Here is a 24,713-nt window from a genome sequence, read left to right on the forward strand (position 1 = left end):
AATGGAAATAAATATACATTGGAACAAGGCAAGCAGGTGCTTTTTATTTGAGGGTCATAAGTAAATGAGTAGGGCTGGAAGACCTTTCTGCTTACAGTTCATTCTGTTGTGTTTCTTTTCCAGAGCTCTGGGTTTTCTACAATTGTTCAAGACCAGAAGATTGCAAATATGTTTGAGCTATCGATGCCATTCCGCCAGCAGCATTATCTAGCAGGGCTTGTGCTAACTGAGTTAGCACTTATTCTAGACCCAGAGGCAGAAGGGTGAGTTGGAAAAGATACATGTCCCCAACATGTTTGCAGAGAAGTTACTATTACATGTAACTACGTGTGTCTGAGGAAATATCTTCTGTTGGGAGCAATAGAAGAGTGGTGAACCATTTTGTTTCTGCACTAAGTTCCAGACCTAGTACTCCTAGCACTTAGATTATTGGTCTATATCAAACCTTTCCTGACTGTTAAGCCTTTGACTCAGGTGAATTTCATTCTCAAGTGCCAGTACTAATAAATGGCATCTTGTTATGATTGCATGTTCTATTTCATTCCTGAAACTCCAAATTTCAGAGGCAAGCTTATTTTTGAAGTGATATTGTGTTTATAATTTTGCACAATGGCATACCTGCCTCTGTAACAAATCTGTCTGTTCATTGGACCACTGTGGTTTCGGTGATCTTTTCCAATATTTTTTTTTTACAGCTTGTTTGGATTACACAAGAAGGTTGTAGGTGTTGTTCATAACTTGCTGTCGAGTCATGATTCAGATCCTCGGTATGCTGATCCGGAGGTGAAAGCTCGTGTGGCAATGTTATACTTGCCACTGATTGGCATAATTATGGAGACTGTACCACAGCTGTATGATTTCACAGGTAATTTGATCTTCTGCTGTATCACTTTGTAACTGCAGGGAACATCTTTGGATCTTTGATACAAAAAAAGAACTGTTTGAATTTCAAATGCACAAGGATTTCTTCCATGTGATAGGGCTATTAAGAGTACTGTATTCTAATTGGTTCCTTGCCTTTTCCCTACTGCACTGCAATTTTTTTTCCTTTCAAGTATTTTTCCAGCTTCCTTTGAAATCTGTAATTCCAGACTCCAAATACTTTAAAAGTTTACAACCCTGAGATTCATTTTCTTGCCAACGTACTCAATAAATCCAATAACCATAATAGAATCAATGAAAGACTGCGCCAACAGGAAAGATAAACAACCAGTGTGCAAATGATGACAAATTGTGCAAATACAAAACAAGGAAATAATAAATAATAAGCAATAAATATCAAAAACATTAGATGAAGAGTCCACGAAAATGAGTCCATAGGTGTGGGAACAGTTCAGCGAACTCCTTAGAAAAGATTCCCTCAAGTTCTTTTTGGTTCTTTTGCCAGGAATGTACATTCAACTTCCCTTACCAATCGGAATGTCTTTATCCCCTCTGTTTTCATTTTAAATTACTACGATGGGTTTTCTCAGAATCTCCTCTGTTCCACAGAGAACAACACTGGCTTCTCCAGTCCATCCATATGACCGAACTCCCTCTTCACTGGAATTATTTCATCAAATTTCTTCCACCTATTCCCCCCACCTCCAAGACTTTATTTTTTTCTTAAAACGAGATAACCAGAAATGGGCACAGTTGAGCTGAGCCAAGTGAGTGTTTTATAAAGCTTCACTAAGATTTCTGTTCACTTGTACTCGGTGCTCTACTTATAAAGCTTGGGACTCTGTCCATTTTTAGACAGTTTCTCACATGCTCTGTCACTCTTAGTGTACGTGGACTCCAGGATCTCTGTTTTTTTGGTTAGAGAACTCTGCTCTCTGATTTTATAATTCTAATTCTAAGATCTGATTCTTCCAGCCAAATCTCGTTTTCTTCAGCATTAAATCTCACATCACAAATATTTGCCCTCTTGACCATGCTTGTAAGCCTATCGCTATCTTCTTCATTGTTCACATTTTGTGCCATTTGTACATTTGGGGATTGTATCCTGTAAAATCTCCATATCGTATGGACGGGAGATCCGGTTAAAAAACTCCATGTCATATGGACAAGAGACTTCTAGGGAACTCCATTTCCAGACTGGTACTTTGTTTCCTGTTTCATAATGTCTTTTAGATTTCTGTGCATACCACATCAACACAATATCCCTCACTGTCTTTTAGATTCTGTGTATACCACATCAACACGATATCCCTCACTGTCTTTTAGATTTCTGTGTATTCCACATCAACACGATATCCCTCACTGTCTTTCAGATTTCTGTGTATTCCACATCAACACGATATCCCTCACTGTCTTTTAGATTTCTGTGTATTCCACATCAACCCGATATCCCTCACTGTCTTTTAGATTCTGTGTATTCCACATCAACTCGATATCCCTCACTGTCTTTTAGGTTCTGTGTATTCCACATCAACTCAATATCCCTCACTGTCTTTTAGATTCTGTGTGTTCCACATCAACCCCATATCCCTCACTGTCTTTTAGATTCTGTGTATTCCACATCAACTCGATATCCCTCACTGTCTTTTAGGTTCTGTGTATTCCACATCAACTCAATATCCCTCACTGTCTTTTAGATTCTGTGTGTTCCACATCAACCCCATATCCCTCACTGTCTTTTAGATTCTGTGTATTCCACATCAACCCGATATCCCTCACTGTCTTTTAGATTCTGTGTATTCCACATCAACTCGATATCCCTCACTGTCTTTTAGGTTCTGTGTATTCCACATCAACTCGATATCCCTCACTGTCTTTTAGGTTCTGTGTATTCCACATCAACTCAATATCCCTCACTGTCTTTTAGATTTCTGTGTGTTCCACATCAACCCCATATCCCTCACTGTCTTTTAGATTCTGTGTATTCCACATCAACCCGATATCCCTCACTGTCTTTTAGGTTCTGTGTATTCCACATCAACTCAATATCCCTCACTGTCTTTTAGATTCTGTGTGTTCCACATCAACCCCATATCCCTCACTGTCTTTTAGATTTCTGTGTGTTCCACATCAACCCCATATCCCTCACTGTCTTTTAGATTTCTGTGTGTTCCACATCAACCTGATATCCCTCACTGTCTTTTAGATTCTGTGTATTCCACATCAACCCCATATCCCTCACTGTCTTTTAGATTCTGTGTGTTCCACATCAACCCCATATCCCTCACTGTCTTTTAGATTTCTGTGTGTTCCACATCAACTCAATGTCTCTCATTGAACCCTGTCTTCTGCTTCCTCAAAAAGCTAAACATGTTTTGCTTTTAATAAATCCTTTTTTCATTCTCTAGCCGTCATATACTTGTCCAAATGACTGCTAAGTCTGTCCTCTTTATTGTTTCTCCTCCTTTGGGATTAACATGACTAGTCTTCAGTTGCTCATTTTAAATGGATATACGTTCTTGAACAAAGGTGTAAATGTTTGTAGTTTTTACATGTTTTAAGATAATGGCTCAGATCGCTTCAGTTTTTCTCTTTACTCGGCATCCTTTTATATACTCTCAGCTCCCTGCTGTTTTCTCCTTGATGACCTTTATCCAGTGCATGATCTCAGCAGTATAGAACGTGGAACACTGCAGCACAGTCTGGGCCCTTCAGCCCATGATATGGTGTAGCCTTTTCACGTACTCTGACCCCTCTCTCCCACCTAGCCCTCCATTTTTCTTTCATCCATGTGCCTATACAAAAGTCTCTTAAATGCCCCTAATGTTTCTGCCTCAACCACCGCCCCTGGCAGCATGTTCCACACACCCACCATACTCTGTAAAAAGAGCAAACAAACCTACCTCAGACATCTCTATACTTTCTCCAATCGCTTTAAAAATTTGCCCCCTTGTATTAGCTATTTACACCCTGAGAAAAAGTCTCTGGGGTCCAGTCTATCTACGTCCCTTATCAATTTATACACCCCTAGCAAGCCATTTCTCATCCTTCTTCATTCCAAAGGGAAAACCAGTAGCGCACTCAGCCTTCCCTCATAAGATATTCTCTCTAATACAGGCTAATCTCCACTGCACCTTCTCTGACACTAATACATCCTTCCTTTAATGAGGTGACTAGACCCAATGCAATGCTCCCAAGTGTGGTTTAACCAGTGTTTTATAAAGCTGCACATTAACTTGCAGCTCTTGAACTCAATCACTTGATTAATGAAGGCCAACACACCATACTCCTCCTTAACCACCCAACAACTTGTGTGGTACCCTGGAAGGATCTGTGGACGTTAAACATTAACATCCCTCTGTTCTTCCCACTGCGAATAATCCTCCCATACTCGAGGAAATCTGCAGATGCTGGAAATTCAAACAACACACACAGAATTCTGCCAGGCAGCATCCCCATACTCTTGTCTTGAAGTTCAATCTTCCAAAGAGTATCACTGCATGCTTTTCTGGATTGAACTCCCCCTGCCACTTCTCAGCCTAGTTCTACATCCTTCTCAGTGTCTTGTTGTAACCTGTGACAACATTCTACACTACCGTGTCTTCTGCAAACTTACTAAACTGTTTTTCCATGTCCTCATCCGTCACTTATAAAAAAAATCACAAAGAAGAGGGATCTCAGAACAGATTCTTGCGGAAAACCACAGGTCACTGACCTCTAGGCAGAATGTGCTCTTTCTCCTACCACCCTCTGCCTTGTGTGGACAAGTTTATTCTGATGCCGTGCAGCCAAATTTCCTAGTATCCCATGCCTCCTGACCTTCTAAATGAGCTTACCATGGAGAACCTTGTCATATGTCTTTCTAAAATTGATATACCACAGCCACTGCTCTACCTTCATCAATTTGTTTTGTTGCTTCCTCAAATAATTTAACCAGTCTTGTGAGGCACGACCTGCCCTCACAAAGCAATACTGTCTATCCTTCCTCAGATTATGCTTCTCTAAATGCTTGTAAATCTCTAAGAATCCTCTCCAGTACTTTGCCCATCACTGACATAAGACTCACTGGTCTATAATCCCCAGGATTATCCCTATCGCCTTTCTTGAACAAAGGAGTAACGTTTGTCACCCTCTAATCTTCTGGTACTATTCCTGTGGCCAGTGAGAACACAAAGGTAATTGCCAGTGACATAGCATTGCTTCCCTTGTTTCACCTGAGGTATATCCTGTCTGGCCCCTAGGACTTATCTATCCTAATGTTTTTCAGAAGTTCCAGCACATCCTTTTTCTTGAAGCTGACATATTCCAGCTGTCTGAAGCCTGTTTTATGCTGTCCTCACATTCATTAAGGTCCCTCTCACTGATGAATACTGAAGCTAAATATTCATTAAGAACCTCCCCTAGCTCATCCATCTCCAGGCACATCTCTTTTGTCCCTGCCCTCAGTTATCCTCCTATTCTTCACATGCATGTAGAACACCGTGGCAATTTCCTTCATCCTACTTTCTTTCCTTTTTCTTGCCTCAACACTTTGTATCCGGTAACGTTTAGATCCATTGTGGTCTAACAGTGGTCCTCTTTTATTGCCACAGCGTCATTCTCTAACATGGTTAAATCCTGCAGCTCACAAACTTTTTTTAGTGTACTTCTTAATCTTGCTTATGAGCACTGTAATGCTGGCCTACACCTTCTTGTACTTTCCTTCAGTTTAGTCCGGTCCAGGAACTTCTAATTTGCTTTTATCTCTACCAATCCTTTTGGCACCATTTTCTCTTTGGCAACGCTACCTATTTAACAAACCTATAGAACAGTAAACATCAGGAACTGTAAACTGTGCAAATGCAGATAATAATGAATAGCAAGCATGAAGTAACAGGATAAAAGAGTCCTTAAATAAGTGCAGTTATCCCCTTTTGTTCAAGAGCCTGATGGTTGAGGGATAGTAACTGTTCTTGAACCTGGTGGTGTGAGTTCTGAGGCTCTTGTACCTTCTACCTGATGGCAGCAGTGAGAAAAGAGCATGGCCTGGATAGTGAGGATCTTTGATGCTGGCTGCTACTTTTATATGGCAGTGTTTTATGTAGATGTGCTCAATGGTTGGGAGGGTTTTACCTGTGATGTACGGGGCTGAATTCACTGTGATTTGTAGATTTTCTACTCAAAGGTGTTTCCATACCAGGCTCTAATGCAGCCAGAAAGAACAACATCAGGAAATACTGTGAGTGTGAACACTGTTCCAAGGAGATGCTAAGTTAGATGAAAGAAAATAAGGAAGATATGAAATTAACTGCAGATGCAGCAAAATCAAATGATGGATATAGATAATAAAGATCACAATTCCAACCAAACTCATTTAGCTAAAATAAATTTTCCCCATCATCATGTCTGATTTACCTTCTAACTTTTTAAGTTTCATTATAAAAAATATTTAAATCAGTGATCTAATGAATGTCATGTTTTTGAGGAAAAACAGCTTCAAGCATTGATTACTTGCAAAGGATCTAATGCTCAGGGCAATTTGGGAGATGCACTGGTATACTGTGGCAGAAAGTATTTAATGGTCAACAAAATAGGTGGTGTACAATATGGAATCCCTTTGATATTCACAAAAATGTAAGTCTTTATCTTTTATCAACAAGTTATAAATTCTTATTCTGCCTCTTTCTGTGTGATTTCCACTTTCTTCATTGTTAGATACATTTTTATCATTATGATTTCTATTTTGTGCTCTCATTTGCTTGCTCTGTCTTGCATCCAGTCTTCAACCTCCCTGGCTCTTTTGTTTTCTCAAACTGTCCTCTTATATCTGTGTCCAAATCCAACTTAAATTTATACAGAAGTCTTTCTCGTATGGGAGATGAATTTGCTGAGAGATAGTTCTCAGTTCCATTTATAGTTTGGTTTGTGATTGTCCATGAGAAGCCAGATTCACCGATTGGAAATGAAAAATGTTACACTGGCCACATGTTACACTTTCAAGGCTGAAGTTAATGCCCATTATTAGAGGAGAGGAAGCATTATTAGATGGATTTACATCTAATCCATGGAAAGATTGTTGAGCAATGTTGACAAAAGATTGGAAATTGTTCCCATGGCAGAGATCCCTCATCTTGGGGTTAAAGAAAGTCCAGTCCTAATGAAATGTAGCTCCATTTTTCTCAGTCTTTTGGTGTACCTGCCCTGCTGTGTTTTTATTTCTGATTTCCAGCATCACCAGATTTGTGCTTATCGAAAATTATACTTTGAACATCAGAGTTTTAAGCAGAGTGGTAAATGAATAAATTAATCAACTCTAATTCATTCAGTAGGCTGCAGAGTTTACTTACAAGTGGCATTAGGTTGTTGCGAAGAGCATTTGATCACACAAGTGATTCTTACCTGGCGATATTGAGCTAGTGAATCGGTCTGATGTAAAACAATCTACTATTGGATCTATTAGCATAGACTGTTTAAATGTTATTTTCTTTGCAGTTTAACAATTATCTGCTTGTATTTTAAATAGCTGTTATGTGTATAATAGCTTAATATGCTTGTAGTGGTTATACAAAATATAATTCTGGAAAGCTCTTGAAGTTTTTTTGTTCTCCATTACTTAAATAAGTGCCTTCTCATTGGTTAGCTTGGTACTGCAACATTGAATAAGAGACTTCTACTTGGTTGTCTCTTGTCTACAGATTTGAATGGAATTTTTCTTATCTCAGTAGTATAAAAAGAGGTGCCATCTTTGTTCCTTTGTCCCTGAACTAATACACCCCGTATCACCATCTGTTTCAACTTTCTTTTGTTCTATCAACTCTTAATAAAACAATTGGAAGCAACCTGTTTTGTGCCTCTATTTCTGCATTCTACAAGAACCTTGGATTTAAATACCTGAATCCAACACTACCTTAGCAGGAAGCTAATCATGCTTCTATAGCACTTTACTAATTTACTAAATGGAGTAATTATAGACATTTCACAAAAAGTAAACTGTATTTTGAGTCCTAAAACCACCTTAAGTGGAGAGTAACTGTTTCAGAAAACATAAGCATTAGCCTTTAAATCCACATTACGAAGAAGTAAGTTTTATTTGAGAATAACTATTTGATGATAACATTTCAAGCGTCATCTAAGATGTTATTTTTTTTCTCCTTTTTCTGCTCTTCCTGCTTATTTCAAGAATCCCAAAATCAACGAGGACGCCCTAATGTTGTAACTACAGATGATTATGAGACCGAGAGTAGTAATATGATCAATCAAACTGTTGCCATGGCAATTGCAGGAGCATCTGTCCCTCAACTTTCCCGACCGAGCAGTTTCCTGCTGGCATCTGGGGTAAGGCAAACCTTCCTTATTTCTTAAGGGTTTAAATGAGAGCCTGCGGCTCACTGAGAAGGAATAGAAGCAAAAGTTGGATATGTCAATAGTTAACTAAGATTTGTGAGTTTTTATACTTTATCAGGAAGGAATCCTGAATTTAAAGGACGAGAACCCCACTTGTTACGAAAACCCCGTAACCAGGTAACTTACCAGCAAAGATAGATGGATCAGCTGAGTCGGATGCTACTATTTTCAACCGTTTTATTCAACAAGGGCACAAACGTATGGTTAATACAAAACATTCAGATCATCAAAACTCAATCTAAAACACCGGTGTAATAATAATCATTCAAAACACAAGCTCGATCGTTGTCTAGGGGTAATGTAGATTTTATATCGTTCACTGGATATCTAAAAGTCTTTTAGATCACGGCAGTTTCACTTAGTTGCCGGCGGAAGTGTCGCGTTGGTGCACTTTTAGTTAGAAAGACAGAGAACATGAAGCATTTACCCGACAGGTTTTCCAACCTGTAGGAGGTAGTCGGAAGTCTCGTTGGGGGAATGGACTCTCATCTGTGGCTTCCCCTGTAGCTAGGCCGTCTTCCGTGGTGAAGTCGCCAATCCCAGGCAAGGGAAGGACGCACACGAACCCCACCACCGGCTGTAGCTATTAAAATGCTGTCGCCAGATTTCTAGCGTTTCTCCTTCGTGTGTTTCCTTGGTGCATCTGAGGGTCCTCCCCTCAGACCCGCCTTTATACTTCTTCACGGGATCGCAGGTGTCAATCAAGTTGCAGGTAATGCGATCTCTCTCTCAACCAGCCCACTTTGCCCGAGGGCTTTTCAGGTGGTCTCCATGAGACAATAGTCAAAGTCACTTTTATTCTGCTTCTTGGGAGAACGTGGTCTTTCGCACGTCTCTCTCTCTTGGGTCAGTTGACCCCCCTTAACTAGAGTTCTTGCGATTTTCACAAAGGAGGGGGCCAACGGCATAACAACATCTTGTAAAGGAATCAAGGAAGGATCAGTTTTAATATAGTCATAGAGGACTACAAAGAAAGACAAGTAGAACAATGTACTTGCAACACCTTTTCTGATCTTAAGCCAAGCTGAAGCACTTTGCAGTCTATTAAGTACAGTAGCCTTTGAGTGTTTCCGTGAGGGGATGTGGCAGCTAATTTGTAGACCAAAGTTTTATAGCCACAGTAGGATAAATAATCAGATCACGTGTTTTAAGCACATAAGCTGCGAGATTGATTTGAGCCAGGACGTTGGAGGAACTCTTCATATTTTACGTTCAGTTGAGGAGGTGGGCAGGTTTGAGCATCCAATGCAATAGAGAGCACCATGACTGCAAAACTCCCTCTCTGCGGCACTCAAATATCAGTCTGAATTATGTGCAGAAATCCTGAGTAGGGGAACACTGACCTTTCGACTTAAAGGAGAAAGGGCTAAAAGATCAGGCTGTTGCGGGAGGAAAATTTAGAGTATCCATGAACCTAATAGTGACAGAAGAATAATTTTAGATTAGCTTTATTTGTCACATATACATCGAGATACAGGTAGTCCCCGAGTTACGAACGTCCGACTTATGGACAACTCGTACTTATGAACCGAGGAAGGAGAACGCCATCTGCCACTTTAAGTCGGATCCCGACGCCGTCCGCCATTTTAAGTCATTGCCACTCACTGTGTTGAGTGTTTAACTTTGTATTTGGCTTAAAATTTTCTTAGTAAGATTTACCCTGACCCCGCTCCCCCCCCCCCCCCCCCCCCCATTCCGGTTGGCTAGTGGCGCAGTGAGATCAGCGCCGGGCTGGAGAACGGAGGTTTCCGTGCCGGGTTGATGTCAATCCAGTGACTCCCGTACCATCCGTGCCGGGTTGATATCGAGCTCGCAACTCGACCACATAAAAAAAAACACTGCCACCTCCAGTTTAAATTCCCACGCAGAATATTGTGGATGATCAAATACACAAACCCAGCATAGCCCCCACTTGTCCCATTCAGCCTGTCTCAGTGCGGTGGTCCTTAGGACCCAGCGGAGCTCGGGACCTACTGCCCGCAGTGTTTCTGTTCCGTTGATGGTGTGCGGTGGTCCTTAAGACCCAGCGGACCTCGAGAGCCGGCGGAGCTCGGGACCCGCTGCCCACAGTGTTTCTGTTCCGTTGACGGTGCGCGGTGGTCCTTAAGACCCAGCGGACCTCGGGAGCCGGTGGAGGTCGGGACCCGATGCCCGCAGTGTTTCTGTTCCATTGACGGGAAGCGATCATGATTGAAAATAAAGTGGAAATAATAAATTGTTTGGAAAGAGGTGAAACGCCATCAGTCATTAGAAAAGTGTTAGGCTACAGTCGGTCAACGATCGGAACAATTTTAAAGGATAACGGATAAAGCAAGAATAATGGAGCATTTGAAAGGCCCTGCCCCGATGAAAGCTACAATTATTACTAAGCAATGCAGTGGTTTAATTATTGGAATACATACTTTTCTTAAGTGTTTTATATGCATAGAAAGGTAAAATATATACTATATACTAAGACAAACGTTTGACTGATGCTAAATAATACCAGATGTACGTGTTCCGACGTACGTACAAATCCGACTTAAATATGAACTCAGGAACAGAACCCGGGGACTGCCTGTATACAGGGAAATGTGTTGTTTGTGTCAGTGACCATTACAGTCCATGGTTGAGCTGGAGGCCCCACAAGTGTCAGCATGCCTGTGGTGCCAACGTAGCCCATGGAGAAAGTAAATATTCTTCAATACCTTTGAATGTCAGCAATTGTTTTAAGGCACAAAGTTAAAATTCAAATAACCAAGTCTCAATTTTGATTTGGTTTAGAGTGGACGGCAGTATACAGCCTTCTCTGCAGAATCAAGCCGCAGTTTGCTGATTTGTCTTCTCTGGGTTTTGAAGAATGCAGATGGTGTGATTTTGCAGAAGTGGTTTGCGGATCTCTCTGTCCTTCAACTAAACCGCTTGTTGGACTTGATGTATCTTTGTGTGTCCTGTTACGAGTACAAGGTATGGTAGTCAAAATCGCTAAATTTCTTACTTTGTTGATGTTTGTGTAGACCAAACATTTAATCAGCCAGGAAACAGTGATAATGATTTTAAACTTGGTTTCACTATATCTTTGTGACAGGTTAATGCAGAGCTATGAATCCTGTTCTTTTACTGCTGATATGATTTTTTTTCTTTATGTTTCTATCTGTCAGAAGAGGACAGAATTGGGCTTTTTTTAAAATCTCTCTATAGACAAGTGTCCTCCAAACATTCATGTCTGTACTCACAAACGTGTATTGCTATCTTGGAGGTAAGGTATTGGAGAGATGAAGTGAATTTCATCCCACATTGTAAAGAAATACCATCATGTTTGTACATGCCTGCTTTAAAAGTTGCTAAGCTGTCTATTTTGTGTCAAATGTAACAGGGCAAGAAAGCGTTTGAGCGAATGAACAGCCTCACATTCAAAAAATCAAAAGACATGAAAGCAAAACTTGAAGAAGCAATTCTGGGAAGCATTGGAGCCCGGCAGGAAATGGTTCGACGCAGCAGAGGCCAGTTAGGTATTTTCAGTCTGTTCACCCGTTCCACTGTGATTTCAACTGTATGTTTGTAAGATCTCAGTCTCTACTGTTAATGTGTTCTTGGCACCTTCCTCCAGTCACGCATCACTTCACATGGATTATGGGTAATTTGCAGTAAGTTTAGGATATGTACCACAACATTCAGCATTTCATATCATCTTGTTCTACCATGTTTTACTGCTTGCTTAATAAACATTGTCAATTCAGTCTGGATGCCATTGCATTTCACAAACTTTTTAATTAATTTCTTCAACCAAAATAGTATTTTTTCCTTGTAAGGACAAGCCATGAAAGTTACATTTGGGTGCTAGACATTTTTTTCTGTCACTTTTTCCAAACATATTTCTTCCAAACATACTTTATTGTAATTTACTGAATTTTGAATATTTACCACTTCCACTTGATTGATTATGAACTGTCTTTTTTAGCTTCACCCTCTCAGTGGATTTCCTTCCCTTTTTACTTAAATAGGGCACTGGGTTGGCTTTTGCAGTGGTCAGCAAATCACCAGTGCTCAATGCTGACCTCTAACGTGCTTAATTAAATTCTCACCACTTAGAATGGTTGCTCTTTGTTTCACTGGGGAAGACTGCAAAAGAGTGGTCTGAGTAGGAGAGTGGAATTACTGGCAACAGCTTTGAGATTTGTGCATTCCTGTCCCTGTGTGAAAATCTTACAGTTACTGTAAGTGTTACGGTTTTATGGTGGTGAAATTCAGCCCTTTGTTGAATTTCATTGTATATACCTATAACAGCACAGAAGGAGACCCTGTGGCCCATTAGGGTCATAGAGTTATACAGCATAAAAACATGCCCTTTGGCCCAAATCATCAATGCTGACCAATTTGCCTACTTAAAGTAGTTCCATATTTCTACATATGGCCCATATCCCTCTAAACCTATCTTAACCATGTCTCAGTATTTTTAAACATTGTGATTGTACCTGCCCCTCTAGCACTTCCACTGGCAGCTCGTTCTGTATTCCCAGTACCCATAAGGTCCCATTTAATTTTTTCCCCCTCTCAACTTAAACCTAGCTTTAGAGTCAGCTATCCTGGAAAAACAACTGTGACCGTTCACCTTGATAATCTTGACTTTATATACTTCTGTAAGGTCACTCTTCAGCCTCCTCTGTTGGGTCCATCCCAATTCCTGGAATCAATATCATGGGCCATATTTCCTCTCTCTTCATTTCCCTCTACTTATTCTGCCCATCAACTCTTCTGATTCCTTTTGCCATTAACTTACTCAGTGGGGTAATTTACATTAACCAATTGACCTATCCACGTCTCAGAATTAGAGTCAGTTATATTATCATTGACATTCATTGTGAAATTTGTTGTTTTGCAAGGGCAGTACATGTTTTAAAAACCCTATAAATAATGGTTATATCTTTATAGTGGTCTAATCCTGACAATGCAGAGGTGATGAACACATTTTTAAGAAAGTATTTAAAAGGTGCTTCTAAACATATGCCATATCCCTGTAAGTATCAACTACAAGGAAGTTCCTTTAATGTTCTATGCTTCATGTGCAGAGCGAAGTCCATCTGGGAGTGCATTTGGAAGTCAAGAAAATCTGAGGTGGAGGAAAGATATGACCCACTGGCGCCAGAACAGTGAAAAGCTTGATAAGTGCGTTAAGTATATTGATGTTAATATTGTTAAAAGGATGAAGAGATGCCATATTGAATTGTTGCCATTATAGTTTGTAAAAATGGAGATTAAGGATAGATGGACAGTACATTAAAAAGTTGTTAATCCTAAACCATTTATTTCTAGTGGTACCTGTTTCAACAGGTTTCTAGTGCTGGATGAGAGCATTGACTCTGATATTTAACCATGTGAGCCAGCACTGTATCCAGAAGATAGTCTGAATTGCATTGCACAGGTAATTTGGTCCGTCTGGTTAAGAGACCCATGTGGATTTGGTAGAGCAAGAGATCAATTGATTTAAACACTCCCACAGCCAAGTGAAATATCTCTATTTTACTCCACGATTTAACGTTCCATTTCAGTACGTACGGAGAATATTTTCACTGCACTTCTGTAGAGGTGTTCTTTATTTTGTAGGTAGTTTTATGCAAGGAACCCCAATGATTCTCAATGGCCGAGACAAGTAAGGAGGACTTGCAACAAAAAAAATCCTGTATTTTCACTTCATTCCAGTGCAAGTCGACTCTTTTGTAAAAATGATGATACAATAACGAGAAGTCAGGGAAAGATTAGACTTAGACACGTGGTGACTTATGTAACCCTCCGAACTCTATGTTTAATTTCTAATAAACAATATGGATGCAATGTAGAATCTGGAATGAAAGTACCAGCCAAGAATTATATTTTAGCATTATAGTAGCTCTTTTTCCAGATAAAATTGTTTAATTTTGTGGGATACTTCCAACAGACACTGTGACCCTTTATTTTTCCTCTCTCTTAAAATCATCGATTCATGCTAAAATGTGACTCCCCAAGTGTCTGCAGTTCCCCCCCCCCCACCCAATCCCTTATCTATGTACCATTCTTATATATGTGTCAGAAGGCTGTTTAGCTATATGAAACAATAGTTGCTGTGCTTTTTACGTGGCATTCGTGGTTACTCACAATCCACCAAGATTCATTGCACACTAGTGCTTTGGCCATTGAGTCTTAGAGAAGTAAGACACAGAAACAGGCCCTTCAGCCCATCTAGTTCATGCCAAAAACCATTTAAACTCCCATCAAACTACACGGAAACCATAGCCCTCCATATCCCTACAATCCATGTGTCTATCCAAACTTCTCTTAAATGTTGAAATCAAGCTCGCATGCACCACAGCTCTTTCCACATTGTCATGTCTCTGAGGGAAGAAGTTTCCCTTCAAATTCCCCCTAAATTTCTCACCTTTTATCCTTAACCCATGACCTCTGGTTATAGTCCCACACAACCTCAGTGGAAAAAGCTTGCTTGCATTTACCTTATCTATACGCCTCATAATTTTGTATACCTTTATCAAATCTCCTCTCAATTTTCTGCGTCTCAAAGGATGCAGTTTTAACCTTTTCAATCTTTCCTTATAACTCGGATCCTCCAGACCTGACTACATCCCTGTAAATTTTCTCTGTACTCCTTCAACCTTGTTAACATCTTTCCTGTAGGTAACTGACCAAAACTACATACAATACTCCAAATTAGGCCTCATCAACATCTTACGCAACTTCAACATAACATCCTATCTCCTGTACTGAATACATTAATTTATGAAGGCTAATGTGCCAAAAGCTTTCTTTACAACCGTGTCTACCTGTTGCGCCACTTTCAATGAATTATGTACCTGTATCCCCAAGTCCCTTTGTTCTACCACGCTCTTCAGTGCCCGACTGTTCACAATGTACAGGGTAAGACCTACCCTGGTTGGTCCTATACCTCTGCAATACCTCTCACTTGTCTGCATTAAATTCCATCTAACATTTTTCAGCTTATTTTTCCAGCTGATACAGATCCCTCTACAAGCCATGATAGCTTTCCTCACTGTCTGCTACACCCCCAATCTTCATGTCATCTGTAAATTTGCTGATCCAGTTAACCACATTATCATCCAGACTATTGATATAGTTGACAAAACAACAAAGGACCCAGCACCAATCCCTGCGGCACACCACGAGTCCCAGGCCTCCACTCAGAGAGGCAACCCTCTAAGATCACTCTCTTCCTTCTCCCTCAAAGCCAATGTCTAATCCAGTTTACTACCTCATCCTGAATGCAGAGTGACTGAACCTTCTTGACCAGCCTCCCATGCGGGACCTTGTCAAATGCCTTAGGTCTGTGGGCCATTTAGTTAATGCCCTCTGTTCTGGAGGTATAGGGTTAGGAGGGGATGGAAAACATTGTTGGAGGGTCAAAGGGGACATTTGTAAGAAAGATTCTGTGATTGGACAAGCTCGACAGATCAAATGCTTTTATGCTCTTTTTGATACAATTGAAATCCCATGTTAATCTAGTGATAGTATGCACAGTTTCTGCTGTGAGTGATTCAGTGATTCATTGGATGGAATACAGTATCTGCCCAGTCTGAATGGCTCAGTGCCCAAAGGTAGTGGCTTTAACCAGCTGAGTTACCAGGTGTGAGCCTGCTTTTGTATTCTTGGTTGTTTAGATTGTCTTACTTTTCTCGCTGCCTATGTCCTAACCCACAGCTATAATTATTTCTTCACATGTGCTGTTTGTTAAAGAAGCCAGAAATCTATCAGGTATGGTAACACTGGCTGCTGCTACAGTTCCTGCTTCAGCATAACGTGGATGAAACACTTAAAACATTGATTTACAGCCGGGATGAGATTGAGTTCTGTTTTGTGCACATGTCTGCTTGATATATACATACAGTGTGTTTGTTGTGTGTGTGAGAGTGAATTATTTTTTTGTCCGGAGATCATCAGCAAAAGCCATTTTTGTGCCTAAAATTCCAAAATTACAAGATTCTGTTAAATGCCAGAAAGAACACATCTTCCAAAAATGTTAACTAGTTGCAGATGTTGATATTTTTTGGGTTTTTTTCCAAGAAAAGTAGTTTACCTGTAATGTTGTTCACCTTTTTTATTCCAAATCTTTCTCGATTTAAAATTCAATGATATGAAGAAGTTTGGCCAACCTAGCCGGGTGCACTAGATAAAAGTGATGCTTCGTGCCAGGGTGTTAATGCAGAAAAGTAATACCAAACAAAGAGAAAAGACCCTTTCTCTCTGGGAAGTGTTTGGAAGTTTACACCAATGGCAGTATTCCTTGAGAATTCTGCCCTAAAGGCTATCAAGTCAGATGTAATGGATTTGCACGTGGACAGAGATCTTGGCTCCATGGCTAAAATATCTCCCTAATACTCACTGCTGAAACCTAGATGTTAGCAATGTCCTCTGGGGTGAAATACTAAAAAGCAGGAGATCTGGCATATTTTGGAAATGTACCCAGAAAGAACCAAGAAGAGATGAAACTGAAATTTAAAAAATATTGTAAAGTAGACAAGAAGTGACAAAATGAAAAAATACGAATAATATTATTCTGAAATTGTGACATCTTTTGGAAGTGCTTATTCATAATCCTATGCAATGTCGAATGTCAAACAAATAAAAAGATCTGCTTCTTTATGACTCAATAAAGTAAAAAAGGGTCTCCTCCTCCCCCATGGTGCCCCCTCTTCTGGCATATCGCTCCTTGTTGGTCCTGCAGTAGCATGTCTGATGAAGCAATGGGTTGCAAATTATTCCTTACTGTTCCATGATGCTCTCCTTTGTAACTCAAGCATGCAATCAAAACAAAAATATAAAATGTTGGAAATATTCAGTAGATCAGGAAGATTCTGTGGAGAGACAGAGTTAACCCTTCAGGTTGAAGTTCTTTCATCAGCTGCACGATAGTGTAGTGGTTAGCATAACGCCATTACAGTGTCAGCAGTCCAGGTTCAATTCTGCTGCTGTCTGGAAGGAGTTTGTATGTTCTTCGTGATCCATGGGCTTCCTCCAGCTGCTCTGATCTCTTTCCACATTCCAAAGGCATACACATTAATATTTTAATTAGTCACATGGGTACATTTGGATGGAAAGGCCTGTTCCCTAAATAAATAAAAAGGAAGAAACCGAATTAGGAAACATAAAATGTGTTAGTTTTACAGAGAGATTTGGGATTGATGGAAAGCATAAAAGGGAATATCTTTGAGAGCAACACACACAAAATGCTGTAGGAACTCAACAGGCCAAGCAGCATCTGTGAAAAAGAGAACAGTCCTTGCAGGACTTGTGAAGGGTTTCGGCCTGAAACGTCGACTGTTTACACTTTTCCTTAGATGTTGCCTGGCCTGCTGAGTTCCTCCAGGATTTTGTGTGTGTGGCCTGGATTTCCAGCATGTGTAGTCTTTCTCTTGTTTGTGATATCTTTGTGAGAGTGAGGACAGGATTGCTTTTGGGATAGTTTTAGATGGATAGGTTAATACAGACAGTGGAGGGTGCATAATCAGATAGATAGATAGATACTTTATTCATCCCCATGGGGAAATTCAACTTTTTTTTCCAATGTCCCATACACTTGTTGTAGCAAAACTAATTACATACAATACTTAACTCAGTAAAAAAATATGATATGCATCTAAATCACTATCTCAAAAAGCATTAATAATAGCTTTTAAAAAGTTCTTAAGTCCTGGCGGTTGAATTGTAAAGCCTAATGGCATTGGGGAGTATTGATCTCTTCATCCTGTCTGAGGAGCATTGCATCGATAGTAACCTGTCGCTGAAACTGCTTCTCTGTCTCTGGATGGTGCTATGTAGAGGATGTTCAGAGTTTTCCATAATTGACCGTAGCCTACTCAGCGCCCTTCGCTCAGCTACCGATGTTAAACTCTCCAGCACTTTGCCCACGACAGAGCCCGCCTTCCTTACCAGCTTATTAAGACGTGAGGCGTCCCTCATCTTAATGCTTCCTCCCCAACACGCCACCACAAAGAAGAGGGCGCTCCCACCACAAAGAAGAGGGCGCTCTCCACAACTGACCTATAGAACATCTTCAGCATCTCTCTACAGACATTGAATGACGCCAACCTTCTAAGGAAGTACAGTCGACTCTGTGCCTTCCTGCACAAGGCATCTGTGTTGGCAGTCCAGTCTAGCTTCTCGTCTAACTGTACTCCCAGATACTTATAGGTCTTAACCTGCTCCACACATTCTCCATTAATGATAACTGGCTCCATATGAGGCCTAGATCTCCTAAAGTCCACCACCATCTCCTTGGTCTTGGTGATATTGAGACGCAGGTAGTTTGAGTTGCACCATATCACAAAGTCCTGTATCAGTTTCCTATACTCCTCCTCTTGTCCATTCCTGACACACCCCACTATGGCCGTGTCATCAGTGAACTTCTGCACATGGCAGGACTCCGAGTTATATTGGAAGTCTGATGTGTACAGGGTGAACAGGACTGGAGAGAGTACGGTTCCCTGCGGCGCTCCTGTGCTGCTGACCACCGTGTCAGACCTACAGTCTCCCAACCGCACATACCGTCTATCTGTCAAGTAGTCCACTATCCAATCCACCATGTGAGAGTCTACTCCCATCTCCGTTAGTTTGTGCCTTAAGATCTTGGATAGAGGATAGAAGCGCACCAGACATACCTACTCTGATATCCTAAGTTATCTAGTTGGCAGGTTAGTGAGAACAGTTAGAAAGAGAGAGAAGATTAAGCCACATTTTCTCTCACTAAATGTTACTAATCTATCAACCAGGTTCTCTCTGGCTTGCCCTTTGCTCTATGCTGTAGATCCATTCACTCTTCCTGCTCCTTAGAACTAAGCTGTTTCTTACTGTTCTCAATTCCAACAAATACTCTTCAGCCTGAATTTTAACCATTATGTCTCTTTCTACAGATGCTTCCAGATCTGCTGAGTGTTTCCAGTATTTTCTGTTTTTATTTCACATCTACCGCATCTGTCATTTATTTTTATTTTGAATACAGTTAACCTGTTGGAGACATTTTTAAAAATTTTTTGTTGAAGGTGGGTCTCTCTGTCAAAGCCTGCATTTCTCTCCTGCACCTAACAGGACAGTGATCAGCTGCATTTCCTTCCGAGGGTTGAAGATATTCTTACTGTGATAGTAGGCAGCGAGGTCACAGTTTCGATTTTGTAGCGGTGACTGAGGTACAGAATGCTGACAAGTGCTGACTTCACTTGTGGAGAAGTTAGTGGAGGAGATTCTGAGGGACAAGTTCTACCATCACTTGGATAATCAAGGCCTCATCAGAAATAGCACGGTTTTGTGGATGGGAGGTCATACCTGGCAAATCTTTTGGAGTTTATTGAAGAGATAGATGAGGGCAGGGCAGTGGATGTTGTCTATTTGGACTTTTGTGAAGCTTGTGACAAGCTTTTAACAGACTGATCGGGAAGATTAGATTGATTAAGATGAGGGGGAGCTTACGAGGTGGATTCAGAATCAGCTCAATAAAAGGAAACAGGTGACGGTTGAAGGTCGAATATCTGACTAGAGGGCTGTGACTAGTGGGGTACTCCAGGGATCGGTTTTGGGACCTCTGTTATTCATTATTCATATACGGTAAATGATTTGGATATAAATGTACATGACATAATTAGTAAGTTTGCTGATGGTATTAAATTGGGGAGCTTGTTGATAGTGAAGCAGATTACAATGAATTGGAAAGAAATCTTGATCAGTTATGGAGATGGGCTGAGGAACAGCAAATGGTTTTCAACTTATGTAAGTGTAAGGTATTGCATTTTGAACACCGTCAAACCAGGTAGGATTTATACGGTGAATGGCAGGGTACTGACGAATATTGTGGAACAGAGGGACCTGGGACTACAAGTGGACAGTTCACTGAAAGCAGCTGTGCCAGTAGACATTGCTGGTGGAGAAGGCATTTAGGGTTGCTGGTCTTCATCAGTCAAGGCATCAAGTTTAGTAGTAGGGAAATTATGTTTGAATCTATGTGAATCTATATTCTTCACTCTTTTGCTTTATGCTTTTTTTGGCCACTAACCTATTTACACTTTCTCAGGATTTAGCGCAAATAACTGTCTAAAGATTAGTATATAAGTATTGTTAGCAATTTGAAAGAATGGTCATTTAAAATCATAAAAGACTTTGCCCATCTTTAAGCAATTTGATCTATTGAATCTTCTAGTGCAGTCATCGTTTCTCTACATTTAGTTCAACGCTGTGTAGGCTGCTTGCTATGCACACCACATGGGCAGTGAGGGCCATGGTGGAACTCTGCTTGCTCTGGTTTCTTTGCTGATCTGCATGTGGCTTGAAGATTAAAGCATTAAAACTGCATTTGCATAAAGCTTGTAGCATGAATAGTGAAATGCAGAATGTGACATTTAACAATCTTTTTTCACGTTTAATTCCATAGGCTGTTCTGATTGAAAGTGTTACATTTAGTAAGAGATGTATACTACAGTAGAGTTTCTTTAATCAAAGTATATTGCTGGCAATTTTACATTCCAATTTAAAACATTCTATGCTATGACTGGATCTTGCAGATTAAAATTTCTATTTTTCTTTCTCCATATGCTACCCTGTATCTTCTCCAGCTTTTTCTTCATCTATTTTCCTCTGCAAACCTTTCTCTACTTCATTCTCAAACCTTTGTTCCTTTATTCTCACATTTCAGTCTACATACGTCTCCTGTAACTTGTGTAATTTATTCAAGCTATACTTTTTAAGTTATTGTACCTTGTAATCTGAGTAGTCCTTTACCTCTTGCTGTCTTCTACTTCTGTACTTAATCTCTTTTTATGTCATCCCACTAATTAAATTGCTATTTTTAGATTATAACCAGTTGAAAGTCATTGATTACATCTTCTATTAGAAAACATTTAACAGTGACTCATAAAAACCATCTTTTGGAGTCACCGGCAAGGTGCTGATATTTTCTTGTTTCTTGTTGAGTTTGTTTCTGTAACTTAGTGACTTAGTGTTCCCTTAATGAAGGTAATCTCACCTATGTGCACTTTAAATATAATTGGGGAATTATATTATTGGCCATAGAATTTGATAAGGGGAGATCACCCATTTTAAGACCACAAGATATAGGAGCAGAATTAGGCCATTCAACCCATCAAGTCTGCTCTACCATTTCATCATGGCTGATCCATTTCCCTCTCAGCCCCAATCTCCTGCTTTCTCCCCGTATCTCTTTATGTCCTCACTAAGCAAGAATCTATCATCCTCTGCATTAAATATACCCAATAACTTGGCCTCCACGGCTGCTTGTAGCGACAAATTCCATAGGTTTACCACTCTTCGGCTAAAGAAATCCCTTCTCATCTCCGTTCTAAATCGATGTCCCTCTATTCTGAGGCTGTGTTCTCTGATATAAGACCCCCCCCCCCCCCCACTATAGGAAACATCCTCTCCACATCCACTCTATCAAGACCTTTCAACATTCGATAGATTCATTAGTGAAGTACATGCAGAAGATGGTTTCAAAATTAATGCTTGAATTACTGTTTAAGTACTGCTATATTCTGTTGGATCTTCTCCCAGATGTCATTGCATTTGGGTGCAGAAACTATGGGGAACTTCTCATTTTCACTCAAATGCTCAAATAAAGGACACTACCTATGGATTTTCCATACTTCTTTCTAACCAAAGTTTATTTATAGTGTTAAATTGCTTAAACCTGTGCTGTAAGCCACCTTCATTTTTCCCCTTTGCAAGAAGACAAGTATAGGCCATCAAGCTGATCAAAGCTGCCCTATTTCCACCAACTAACAGCTACCACATACATGGTTAACTGCACATCTATTTACGTTCTTAGCTTCATTTCATCTTTTGATCACAATTAGAAAGTCCACATTATCTTGGTGGTTAATTAGATTTAAAACATAAAACAGTACAGAACCAGGTTCCTTGGCCCACCATGTTTATGGTGACCATGAAGCCTTTTTTAAATTGCCTGCATTTGGACATGTATCCCTCCACTCTCTGCCTGTTCATATGCCTGTTAATCGTTGCTGTCATATCCATCTCCTCTGGTAGCACGTTCTAGCATCTTGCACTCTCTGCATTAAAAATCTTAACCATGTAAGACTCCTTTAAACATTCCCCCTTCACCTTAAAACTGTGTCGCTTAGTACTTGACATTTCCATACTGGGAAAAAGATTATCTGCACTATCTATGCCTCTCATTAGTTAGTGTACTTCAGTCAGGTCATCCCATCAGCATTCGACACTCCAGAGAAAACTATCCTGAGTCAGTACAAATTCTCATCACTAAAAGAGGTAATATCATTGTGAATCTCTTCTACGTCCTCTCCAAAGCCTCCGTATCCTTCCTGTACTGTGACAATAATCCAAATGTACCCTGACCCGAGTTTTACATAGCTGCCTTACAGATGCTGTAAGCTTTAACAGACTTCATACAGATTTCCAGACAATAGAAGCACACAAAAAGAGAGATTGAGCAATATATTTATTACATTTTCTGTAAAAGCGATGGTGTCTAGAAGACATAACTCTTGTTGTGCTTGATTAATTAAGGCATAATAAATAAACAAAGGTATCCATTTCAGCAGAATACATCCCACTGTAGAAAGTAGCATTTTCTTTCTTGATCTGCAAGTTTTTTCCCCTCCCCAATTTCAATGATTTAAAGCAGAACTTTTGCTTTACTCTTTGACATACTTTGAAGGTAGAGGATCATCAGGACCCACACCACCAGGTTCAGGAACAGCTTTTACGCCTGAACCATCAGGATCTTGAACCAATGGGGATAACTGTACTCAACTTCACTCACCCCAACACTGAACTGTTCCCACAACCTCTGGACTCACTTCCAAGGACTCTCATGGTCCCGATATTTGTTGCTTTTTTTTAATTTTTATTTGCTTTAACTTTAATTAATTGGTTGTTTATCCGTCCTGTTAGGTGTGGTCTTTCATCAATTCTATTATGTTTCTTGGATTTACTGAGTATGCCTGCAAAAAAATGAATCTCAGGATTATATATGGTGACATACAGCACTGTGCAAAAAGTCTTAGGCTCATATACCTATATATAAATATATATCTAGGGAGCTTAAGGCTTTTGCACAGTACTGTAGTAAGTTGATCTATTGTACTGTGCTGCTGCGCAAAAAAAAATCAAACTTCATGATATATGTGAATGATGATAAATCTGACTCCTACAAGGGTCTCTATTGTGGACTGAGAGTGGGAAGGTGGGCAGGAAGAAGAGAATGATGGTTGTGAAAAGAGGAAGGGAGAGAGGAGGGAACAGGAAGCACAGGGAGAGATTCTGTAATGATCAATAAACCAATTGTTTTGAATCAAATAACCTTGCCTGGTACCTCAGGGCTGGGTGTGTTGGCACCCACACCATTCCCTGCACCTGGTACTCCTTTTCTGCTACCTGTCCCACAACACTCCCCCCTCATCGTTTCCAATATCCTTTGCTCCCGCAAGATTTACAAACTTGCTCTCCGCTCCACATTGACAAATACAGTAGTGTGCAAAAGTCTTAGGCACTTTAGCTGTGTGTGTATATATATATGTGCCTAAGACTTTTGCACAGTACTGTATATGTACTTTGCTAATAAATTTACTTTGAACTTACCCTAGTGACTCAATGTGCTATCACTGGCAATTTATGAAACTGAACTACATTGGTTAGCAAGTTCCCAGGTTACTGGTTAGCTTATGGAAGAAGTATTAAGACTGTATATTTTATCATTTGTAGTGGGGAGAACTGACTAGCAATTCTTTTTCAAATTGTTTGCTATCAAGTTATTCAGATTTACGATAGATAAAATTATGCAAACAATTTGTTTTCTTCGTCTACCCCAGGATGCTGACAATTTAGGCCATCGTGAGGTACTGGGATCTCTGCTTGGCATCAATTCAAATGACTACCAATTGCACATAGGGAAGAAAACAAAATCTTACAAAATATATTGATTACAAGTATTAATCTTACATTGGATATTTCTAACATACAGACTAATTTGAATGTATGCATCTTGGTAATCCTTCAAATTAAACAAGTCTGCCATCTTTAGTAATAAATTAAGGATGCTCATAATACAAGCACAGCAAAAAGAAATCCGAACAGTTTCTGACAGTATATTTGTGTATGGTAGATCGAGAGCTGAGTTGGAACATGAAGCACTGATTGATGGTAACCTTGCAACAGAAGCAAACCTTATTATTTTGGATACATTGGAAATAATTGTTCAGGTAAGAGAACAAGAACTAGGAACCAGAAATCATTAATTTGCACACTAACCTAGATTTAATATTGGTTACAATGCCTTCTACCTTAAGATCATGAAAAATTCAGCCTGTGCAAAGGTTGAAAGTTTACTTTAATTCAGTTGTGTAAGTTGATATATACGTAGTCTTGATCATTTTTGTAAGGTGTAAAATTTCCTTAAAGCTGGCTAATAGAATTGAATTCTT

At 40.0% G+C, this 24,713-nt stretch overlaps 1 protein-coding gene across 7 annotated transcripts in view; it reads left to right on the top strand.

Annotated features, from left to right (window-relative positions):
* The window catches only part of dock7 (dedicator of cytokinesis 7), a 185,727-nt gene that overhangs the window by 117,445 nt on the left and 43,569 nt on the right, over nt 1-24,713 (top strand). For all 7 annotated transcript variants that reach the window (XM_073063221.1, XM_073063214.1, XM_073063219.1 and 4 more), the window contains 7 exons: nt 124-263; nt 696-865; nt 8,042-8,196; nt 11,029-11,211; nt 11,621-11,756; nt 13,314-13,410; nt 24,395-24,491. In XM_073063221.1, coding sequence (XP_072919322.1) covers nt 124-263; nt 696-865; nt 8,042-8,196; nt 11,029-11,211; nt 11,621-11,756; nt 13,314-13,410; nt 24,395-24,491 — 978 coding nt within the window. The remainder of the gene's footprint in view (nt 1-123; nt 264-695; nt 866-8,041; nt 8,197-11,028; nt 11,212-11,620; nt 11,757-13,313; nt 13,411-24,394; nt 24,492-24,713) is intronic.

This window comes from Hemitrygon akajei, chromosome 12 (genome assembly GCF_048418815.1).
Source record: "Hemitrygon akajei chromosome 12, sHemAka1.3, whole genome shotgun sequence".
Lineage (NCBI taxonomy): Eukaryota > Metazoa > Chordata > Chondrichthyes > Myliobatiformes > Dasyatidae > Hemitrygon > Hemitrygon akajei.